Source organism: Hippocampus zosterae, chromosome 4 (genome assembly GCF_025434085.1).
Source record: "Hippocampus zosterae strain Florida chromosome 4, ASM2543408v3, whole genome shotgun sequence".
Taxonomy (NCBI): domain Eukaryota; kingdom Metazoa; phylum Chordata; class Actinopteri; order Syngnathiformes; family Syngnathidae; genus Hippocampus; species Hippocampus zosterae.
Window position 1 is genome coordinate 19,604,692 of NC_067454.1, and position 10,660 is coordinate 19,615,351.

The 10,660-nt window shown below is 40.0% G+C and overlaps 1 protein-coding gene across 1 annotated transcript; it reads left to right on the plus strand.

The window, feature by feature from the left end:
* Positions 1 to 2,585: 2,585 nt before the first annotated feature.
* On the plus strand, positions 2,586 to 9,477 carry LOC127599305 (immunoglobulin-like domain-containing receptor 1). Its single transcript, XM_052063184.1, has 9 exons — positions 2,586 to 2,950; positions 3,790 to 3,960; positions 4,091 to 4,240; positions 5,116 to 5,235; positions 5,505 to 5,651; positions 6,636 to 6,761; positions 6,837 to 7,009; positions 7,777 to 8,373; positions 8,491 to 9,477. Exons 1-9 carry the CDS (start codon positions 2,905 to 2,907, stop codon positions 8,527 to 8,529), a joined length of 1,569 nt encoding a protein of 522 aa, XP_051919144.1. The 5' UTR covers positions 2,586 to 2,904; the 3' UTR covers positions 8,530 to 9,477.
* The last annotated feature ends 1,183 nt before the right edge of the window (positions 9,478 to 10,660 follow it).

Sequence of the window (10,660 nt, forward strand, 5' to 3'; positions counted from 1 at the left end):
TATCAATGTGTACTCCATAATTATGAGTACATAAGATAAGACAAATTATAATTTGATAGCATTACTATAACTGATGCTATCATTTGGTACAATGGACAATATGTGGTCATATGAATGAGAGTTATTATTATTATAGATATATATTTTTTTTACTAATTCAGGTTAACCTAATTTTACTTCTACAGTTAATCATCTTGTTAATTGGAAAAACATCTGAGCATCTATTCACCATTTTAAGCTCCATGAATGGTTTTTGTCCTCAGTAGTAAAACGATTCAGCGTAATTCAGTGTCTTGTAATTTTTTTCCCACCACGACCTTCTACGACTGTGTGACATTTATGCACACTGCTAGAAGAATATTGAATATATGCTCAAACAGCTTTATGAAATACTTTATTGATAGCCGTTTGAATATTCATTCACTATCCAGGATATCTAGCTTAAGGTTCATGTACCTGTCCACTCTTTATCCTCAAGAGTAAGACAATGAAGTACAATAGTAGAAAGACTGTCTTACAAGTTACGTTTTTCCACTACTGAGTGGCATATCTGCAAATTAGTAGGATAACTTTGGCATACGAGTGGGAACAACATTCTACTACCTACTGATTCCTAGCCCTACATGTGCAACACAACAGTTTACAAGTAAGGGTTATATACCTGTAGCTTACTAGTGGGCCAAAAGCTGCCCTAATAGTGGACAAAAACATTGCTTGTAAGACAGTTGTTCATTTTGTGTGCTGAATTTGTCTTACTTGTCAGGACAAAGAGCATACAAGTTCATGGACCTTTCAATAGATGTCAAGCAAATTCTGTAAATGTGCAGGTTTCTGTAGTCAATAGGTGAAAGGTCACTCTTTTTTAGCCACTAGGTAAAAACTATCAACAGTAGCAATTAAAAATGTCAATGTGGCCGATATAGACGGAACCTTGTACAATGGGGATATCATTTGATGAATGAAAATATATATTTTTAAGTTTTTGCCAAGGAAGCAATGCCAAGTATGAGTCATTTCTTTGTCCATTGTTGCATCGACAGGCTGCCATTCTTCAATACACAGCTGGAGTAAAACTCACACAGCAGTTCTGCCTGCTCATCTTAGAATATCTTTGGAAAGCAATTTGAGAATTGATTTGATATCCTTGAGCCATGAATTATGAATTATAGCCATGCTATGAATTGTGGATAAACTAGTGTGTGTTAAATCAAAGACTGAAACTATGTATGGCACAGATTTTTTGGTGGGACATTACTGTTTTCCAGGGGGAGCTTGAAACAGTCCCACCAACTGTTTGTGTTTCCACCACATTTGCACAAATTACCGTACTGGAGAAGCATGTACCTGTTGGTCTTTGAAGTGTCATGGTGGAATCTCGAAACAGTGAGAGAGTAAAACTGCATAAGAATTATCATGTATGCTAAGCATAAAGAGCAGAGGTCATAATGTGATATAGATACCATTGGGAGGATATTCTTGACTGAACATATTATGTGTGCATAGAACACAGAATGTTTAAAATGAGATTTACAAGAATCCCTTTAGGTTGTCTGGGATGTAAGGTCAATGACCATCTCAGTCATTCTTTCAGATTTTGTTAGGAATGCAGTTGAGCAACTCCCTTCATGAGATCATAATGTACTGTATCCGTTCATGTGAATAGATTGTTAAGGAAAATAGGAATATCAATTTATTTTTGTTAGATCTGTAAACATGTACAAATTAAAAATTTAATGATATCTGAAACTGCATTTCATGACACCAAGGACGTGGTGTGTTCCCTCTAGAAGGTAACCAAAATATTGTATAGGAAACAACTGCAACATCAACTTGGAGTGGTCGAACATTAGATAGTATTTTATATTTTAAGGACAGCATTTGTACTTATTGCAATACGCTGATTTAGACTGACATCTGGTGGCTACTGGCTATGTTGAAAAGGGGTTTGGGTCAGCTATGGCAAAAACAAAAATACAAGTAGAATTACTGATTCAGGCGGGGGGGGGGGGGGGGGGTACTGCCTGAAACGTGTACTGTATTAACATAAAAATGAAGTCTAGAAGTGCATATGCGCATGAGCGTGTGCGTAAGAAAACAAAACAGCAGTGAAAAGTGGTACTCGTTCACATTTAGGAAAACGATACAATAATTAGTACAGCCTGAAACGTACATGGGCAGCACGGTGATCGACTGGTTAGCATGTCCACCTCACAGTGCAGATGTCGTGGATTTGATTCTGGGTTTACTGTGTGGAGTTTGCAGGTTCTCCCTGTGCCTGTGTGGGTTTTCCCCGGGTACTGTACTCCTCCGATTTCTTACCACATTCTAAAAACGTTTACGGTATATTGGTGGAACAATTGAAATTGTCAAGTGTGGTTGTGAGCATGAATGTTTTTGTTTGTATCTGTCTGCCTTGTGATTGGCTGCCCGAAGACAGCTGGCATAGGCTCCAGCACAACCCTAATGAGGATAAAGCCTTTCAGATAATGGATGTTCGGGAATGTTTGCAAAGTTTCACCAACACTGGCAAAGATACACAACAACATGAGCTACACTTGCAAACCTTTGCCGCTCGGTTAGTTACGAGTTTTATTCTCATCTAATTATGAATCTTCTTTTTAAAAAATACCCCGATGCAAATTCAAAAAACAACAACTTTATTCTCCCAAACGCAAACGTTCTGTGACGCACAGGAAGCATTCACCTGTTTCGGGGCGTGGTCTTTTGGCTGAGTTGTGACTTCACTTCAATCTCATACTCAAACATACAAGAAGTGCTAGCGGGCCGTTGTTGTGAAAAACGGTTTCAAACAAACCCATATTGAACCCTTTTTCCCCATTTCATACTTGTTTCTGCTCATTTTTAAAAGATTGTTTTTAATCGCGGAAGCGTCGTTTTTACACCATGCGGCGATTATTAGCCGCTGCCATCCTCTGGTCGCTCCTGAAAGGTACAGAACACTTTATTTTTCCCAACCTCAAATCAAGTTCGAATGTGTGTTTCTTTTTTGTTGTTTGTCTTATTATTGTTTCGCTTCAAGAAAATATGTTCAAAGGGTCAAAGCTTTTCCCTTCACAGTTCAGATACTTTCGCTTTTTGTTTTTTTTTACAATGTATCTGATGTGAGTTGCTTTATCGAATCATGCGGATCCTTTTGTAAAGATAACCGAAACAATTGTGAGTTAAAATCATTGTTGAATTTCTGAAGCGTGTTTTATATATTCAGCATCCCAGACTAATTTTGAAAGAGTTCATTTTGGAATTTACTGGTTTCATCCCAACCACCTTGATGTTTGTTGCCCGGTTTCACTTCCTGTGCCTTCGGCTGTGTCACCTGTTTTTCTGGTTGAACCGCTTGTGGGATGAGCTCCCTGTTGTTTTAGCAAAACATTCACTGTTGAATTCTTACCGTACCTTTTTTATTTTGCTCTAATTAGGCTTGGAAAAGGACAGGAATTTTCAGGAAACCTTCCATTGGAATTAATGAGAATTAATTAGAATAAATGTGAATCAAGCAGGGATTTACCAAATACAAAAGTTGACTAATAATACAGAACTTAAGTAAAGTGTGGGGGAAATTACACTCAATTCTCAGTTCACTCCAATGGAAAGTTTGCAAGTCTGAGTATTTCCATACCCGCCCCCTCCCCGCCTTCATTTTCAACCCCAGAGATTTGCCATGGCAAGACATTTATATGTGGCAGAAATATGAGCCCACGCTTCCTATTCATATTATGTATTTATGTATTATGTGTTGTATGTAATTGTGTGTGTGGCGTGCCTGTCCAGTGTCACTGTGTATTCAGGTGATCGTCCCCCAGCAGGACCGCAGCACTGCTCTTTTTGCCTCTGTGATTCTGCGCTGCGACTTCTCAACATCTGCAAGCCTCCAAGATGTACTGGTCACCTGGAGGTTCAAGTCCTTCTGTAAGGACCCTGTACTGGAGTACTATTCCACATGTAAGAGATGGTTCTTATTATTTTTACATTAAAAAAAAATCTGTTTACCTTGTTAGCCAGTGAAAATTCTTCTGAAAGCCGTTTGAGCATTTATCTCTCCTTTTGTGTATGTGCGTGCTTGCATGCGCAGCCTACCAATCAGCACTTCAGCTGGGCCAGGATCCTGCTAATGACTGTCCCGATCGCCAGCGCACAATTCGTACCGTGATTCAGAAGAGAGGAAACAATGAGCCCATACGCGGTGCAGAATACCGTGATCGCAAGATCTCTATCCAAGACAGTGAGTTCATACCACAGGATTCAAACTATCGTATTCCAACTTCCAGTCTCGCATTTACGATTCAATTATTTCTACAGAATTTCAATCCAGCTTTCGCATTTTTTTCCCAATTTTTACACAACTTGCAGTCTCTCATCATCGTCGTGTTCTTTTGCCTTTGCGATTGATAGCTATCCCAACTATAAATAAAACCAATTTAACCTGTTTACACTGTGAATAGACTTTTTTTCCCCATAATTTCATTTCATAGGTGGTATCTGCATTTGTTTTTACATGACAAGCAATTGTCTGTGAATTCTGAAAAGTTGAACTGAATCATTTTTTTGTCAAATGTGAGACTGTGGCTGTTTGGCTTTGTTTGAGAAACGTAGAAGGAGGATGTAAACTGTTTATCTCAGAATGATGAGCAATTTTGTTGCGGAAAACTATGGAACTGTAGGAATGTGGAAATGTTGGAATGTGTAACAATAGTTCAGAGGATGTTCTGAATTAAGTGAACAGTTTGACGTTGTATGTGTCGAATGCGCACGTGCACTTTGGTTCTGGGAGAAGTGAGAGTTTTAGGAATATGGAAAGTAGTTGCTTGGGTGTTTTGAATGAGGTCATTATGTTGAAGGTGGAATTATTTGCAATGCTCTTCAGCATCCCCACAATTACAAAAAGTGGTAGTAGTTTCAAAATGGGCTGTATTGAATATCTCCTTTGTAATAATAACTACAAATTATCTGAATGTTTTATACAGTACAGTGACCATCAACACAAAATGGAGCAATTATTGTTACTTCAGTCATGAAGCCAATGCCTTTCAACTAAACAACGATGACTGTCAAACTCTGCTCGACTGTGTTTGATTGAACTATTGTATATTTGTGCAGAGGCTGATCTGGTCATCAATGAGGTGATGTGGTGGGACAACGGTGTGTACTTTTGCTCCGTTGATGCAGCCGGAGACACCACCGGAGACTCTGACAAAGAAGTCAAACTTATTGTTTATCGTAAGAAAACCTTTTGCATATGGAAAAGTGGTTAGGACTGCACGACTGTCTGTGTTTTATGTTATGTGTTGTGTTTTATTATTTTACCTTATGTTAACTGTTTTGTAAAGCGCTTTGTTACAGCTGCCGCTGTTGTGAAAGCGCTATATAAATCAGCATGTATTGTATTGTATTGTATTATCCCGTGCCATGTTACCGGGGGTATCTCTCTGCTTGTACTGTAGATTTGTGACACTTGACTCGTCCTCGTCCTCCTCCTCCTCCCTCAGATTGGTTAACCGTACTTTTCATCATCATCGGAGCTGTGCTGCTTATCATCTTACTTGGTATCTGCTGGTGCCAGTGTTGTCCTCAGAGATGTTGTTGCTATGTGCGCTGTCCCTGCTGCCCACGGCAATGCTGCTGTCCGGAAAAAGGTAGTAGGGCTTGCTATTCTTTGATGGAAACTTCAGATTTGAATTGAAATGGGCTATCAGAAGGTCATTCCTTCACAAGCCCCATCAATGATAACAGATGAAGTGGAATTCTGTATACCAGAGGTGCCCAAACTTTTTGGATCGAACATCTACTTTTTGACTCACTTGTATTCTTTGGCGTTTGACTCAGCATGACTTAGATTTGCTCTTGATTTTACTGCTTGGTGCTTTCTACCGCCTTATTACTTATTACTTATTACTGATTCGTCTTACTGTTTATTGTATATGTTAAATCGCTCCATGTACAGCACTTTGTATGCAGCGATGGCTGTTTGAAAGTGCTCTATAAATACTGTTGACTTGACTTGACTTGACTTGATCAACTAACCTCACGGGATCTAGCCTTACCGGCGCACGCACGCACGCACACACACACACACACACAAATTAAAGATTTACCTGCTTTATTTTATTTTTTAATTTTTTTTTTCGTGAAAATGAGACTGATTAGTGTGCAGTGTATATTAACACAAAAAATATATTACTAACATGTACAAAGACACACAAATGGTTGTTTTTTTTCTTCTCGACACTCCTCGGATCTACTTGGGACCTGTCTTAGACCTACCGGTAGATCAGGATCTACCTAATGGGCACCCCTGCTGTATACAATAATAATTGTTTTAGCTCTCCCACATGTTTTAAACACACTAAACTTACACTCTATTGACTCACTGTAGTGACTCCTGATGGAGCCAAAAGTTACGTACTTACCCAGTGCAACAGCATCATCTTTAGTGCAAACGTTTCAGTCATATGATACTGTTGACGTGACGCTACAGAATAGCTTCTGAATGTTTACTCATATTTTCTTGGTTGACATAACATTAACATCATCTCAGAACAGACTGTGATATATGATGAAACATTTTTTATTGTAATAAAAGGAAATAATTCATGTATCTTTAATCTTTTGTTTTTCAGCGGTAATGCAGCATCGTATGATGAAGGATGCTCAGAGGGCCATGGCTCCATGGGTGGGAGGACAGCCTGTATATGGACCAATGACCCATGCTTCCTCCTCTCAAATTAACCCGCTACTATACGCAGGTACAACTCGCATTGCAGGAAAGATACTTTTGAATTTGTACTCAACTAATTTGGGGTGGTGATTTGTCCCAATAGGATCCATGTCAGGGAAGAGCATGCCTATGAAGCCCATGCCACTGCCCCCACCACAGTCGTCGGCTTATAGCCGACCGGCGCCGAGCATCCACGGCAGTCACACACCTAATCACATGCTTGACTACATGGAGAGTCAGGTGAGGGGGTTGGACATGACCAGTCCGATGCTTCAGGTATGTACTGTGCTGTTATTCTTACCTTTAACAAGGTCTCATAAACATTAATTTTAAGACCCAAATTAGCAAATGGTTACTCAACTGAGAGTTGCATCAATAAATTGACATGGCGTGCTGTGAACTTCCATTGATTGTGGGGGATACATTCCAGACCCCCTTGCAGTACATTAAAAAAAAGAGTCTGTAATCCAGAGACCATATTAAAAGAAAACTTTTAAAATGTAGTTTAAATCCATCCCACATATGTGAAACACATTTTAACTTATTACAACACACCTTTTAAAAATATTCCTTCGTGTATGTTCTGACTTGTATGACATCACTTTGAGGAAACGAAAAAATGACTTTGCCTTGCACGATCTTACAGAACCTGACTTGAAATTTAGCTGGAGAGCCCCCCAATTTTGCTGCCGTAGACTGCAAATTTCCCCTGTGTGGGACAAATAAAGGTTAGCTTATCTTATCTTATTATGAATTGAATTTACCCCGACTGTCAGCAACCCAATTAAAACTGACTAAACTCTATTTTTAGGTCCAGACCTTAAGTTTGGGGAAGCTTCATGTAAACGCTATTTTTTTCTCGTCACTGATGAATTTATCTTACAACCCAGAACCACTAACTTTTTTTTAGTAGGGTATGTTTATCATGCTGTAACTGGAAGCCTATGACAATACACTTGTGTGCAGAATCTCCTCTTTGTTACTATTGATTGACTGTCTTCCTTTTATTTTTATTTATTTTTTAATCATCTTATTGTCAACAGGCTCAGCCGCCTCCACCTCCTCACATGACACAGCTTCAACCTGCCCCCCAGCACATGCCCATCAGCGTCCCCTTTTCAGCCGGGCCTCCCAGCATGATTTCTGGTCTCGGTGACATGCCTTCAGATCGCCGCATCATCACCCTCCCGCCGATACGTGAGCCAGGCCGAGTGCCGCCCCCCGCGCCTAAGACTCGCCCTCCGAGCTCCAGCGACAGCAGCCATGGCGGTTTCAGACGAGGGGAGCGCAGCACGCCGGATCGACGGTATCCTTCACCTACAAGATCCAGAGGCATTCCGAGGAGCTACAGCGAGGAATCACTGGATGGGCGGCCACGTGGCGGGCCACGAGGAGGCATGGATCCCCCTCGATCCCGCTCTAGGGATGATCTCTTTGATAGCAGGTCCAGAGGGAACTACAACCCACGGGGAGCAGGTCAGGCGGGAGGGTCCTGGATCTCTGATGATGACGATAGTTATCGGAGAGGAGGAGGATCAGGAGGGAGGAGAGGCGACGGAAGCTGGGGTGAGAAACCTCCCGGCTACACTGAGTACGAGCCTGGAAACAAACCAGGACCAAGAAGGAACGATCACTACTCTGTAAGAAAAACATTGCTTTAATTTAGTCACAACAAATACATTTTTTAAAAATTATGACAATGAGATTTTTCTGGCTGTGAGAAAAAAAAGAATCTAAAGTTAGTGTGTTTCTCACAGGTTAAGAGCTATCGCAGTGGCACCAGTGTCGTCATCTGAACGGAGCTGTGAAACGCCCTTTGACCTCTGTTTCAGAGCTCACGCACACCTCACTTGAACTGGGAGTTGTTAGCAGCCCTGTTGTCAAACTCCTGGTTAATTTGAAATATCCTATTGGCCATCGGGGTTTAAAAAAAAAAGTGGCCGAATATGTTTTCAGAAAATATATGAAATACAGTAGTCAAATATTGGCCTCATCTGAAAGCATCACACCCGGGAGAATAGAAATCACGCCTGCCGCCCTGGTAGCATAGAAATGCTTGGAAAAAAATGTCAAATGTATGAAGGCCTTCTACTGGATGATCAGTGAAATTAGAACATTGTTGAACGTACTGGTTGTTTTTCTATGAAAAGATGTTTGAATATTTCGTCAGTGTCGTTGATGTCTACCTTAAAGTCCATGTACTAACATTTTATTTTTCTTCACTCTTCAGAAAGTTTATCTCACTAATTGAACACATTTGTCTTACTATTCATGTTTTTTCCCCCACTACTCATTTCACATTTGGCCTACTCATATTCCATTAGCAACAACTGGTACACTGACTTAAAGCTGGAAATCAAGGATATCTAATAACTGTTCAAACTGCTCTTCATAATTATTAAAGTTTGTGTTTTTAGAATTGTCTTAGTTATACTTTCCACGAAGTGACCAACTTTGTCTTTATGATAGGAAGGATGTTATAGCTCTTAAAGGGCCAGTAGTGCTTGATCACTGAACAAAATACTGCAACTGTTACATTATGTTGAAATTATTTAAAGGGACAGTGCTTGATTTATATATATATATATATATATATATATATATATATATATATATATATATATATATATTTCCCTTGATTTTGTGCAAAGTCATCGCTCTGAAGCCTTGAAATACAATGGTGAAGCTTTTTTGTATAATTGCATGTAATTAAAGCCATTAAAGTGTAAATAATTGACATACAATGCTTTTGCTATCATCTTCATTTTGTGGGAACTCAAGGATGCTATCATTATTCTCTCCTCTTTCATCTATAACTGCTTCAAACAACAAAGTGTATGCAGAAAATGTGGTTATGATTGCACGGTTGTCTGTGTCTTATGTGTGGTGTTGTATTATTTTGTCATTTTTTGTTGACTGTTCTGTTGATGGTGGCGCGGGCACCCGCAGGGGTTCCTCTCTCTCTCTCCTGTGGTTGAGAGGGAAGAAATGTCATCTCTGCTGTATGTTGCACATAGAGCACATTTGACAATAAAGTGGACTTGAACTTACTGTGATTGTTGGGATCCCATTTTCTGAATTCTCACATTGGGTCAAACAAGTGTTCACAAATAAAATACACATTCTTTTGATATTTTCATTCCCCAAAATGAAAAAGAAAATCGGCAAAAACCCATCTGTGGGTATTTTAAATATATTTAATATTCTACAGATAAGATAAGATATCCTTTATTCGTCCCACACTGGGGAAATTGGGGAACTGGGGAAGTAAGATAAGATAAGATCACTTGTGGAGTTTGCATGTTCTTCCCATATCTGCGTGGGTTTTCTCCGGGTACTCAGGTTTCTTTTCACATTCTGAAAACATGCATGCATGAACACAAATAGTTCCAGGGTGTGTCTGTGGGTGTGAATGGCTGTATATGTGTGCCGACAACCAGTTCAGGGTGTAGCCAACCTGCTCCTCGAAGTCAGCTGGGATAGGCTCCAACACGCTCACGACCCTTGTGATAGAGTGGTTCAGATAACTGATGGATAAATTATCTAAATGAAAATTGGAACATTGGTCGGCACGTCCGCCTCACACTGCATAGCACTCTAAATTGTCCGTAGGCGTCATGGAGCGCGAATGGTTGTTCTTTGTGTGCCCTTCGATTGGCTGGCAATCAGTTCAGGGTGTCCCCCCACCCCACCACCACCACCAGTTACCCGATGACAGCAGAAATAGGATCCAGCACGCCCGCGAAAATGGATGGATGAATGAATGGATATTGAAACATTTACGATCTCAGCATGAATATTCTATACAATGATCACCGTATAACTGATTATGGTAGTTCAAATCAGACTTTATTTAGACTTGTATTAATGATATGGTTAGCCTAGTAATATTGATCATGTACGGAGTGGCGGGTATATAATAAACCG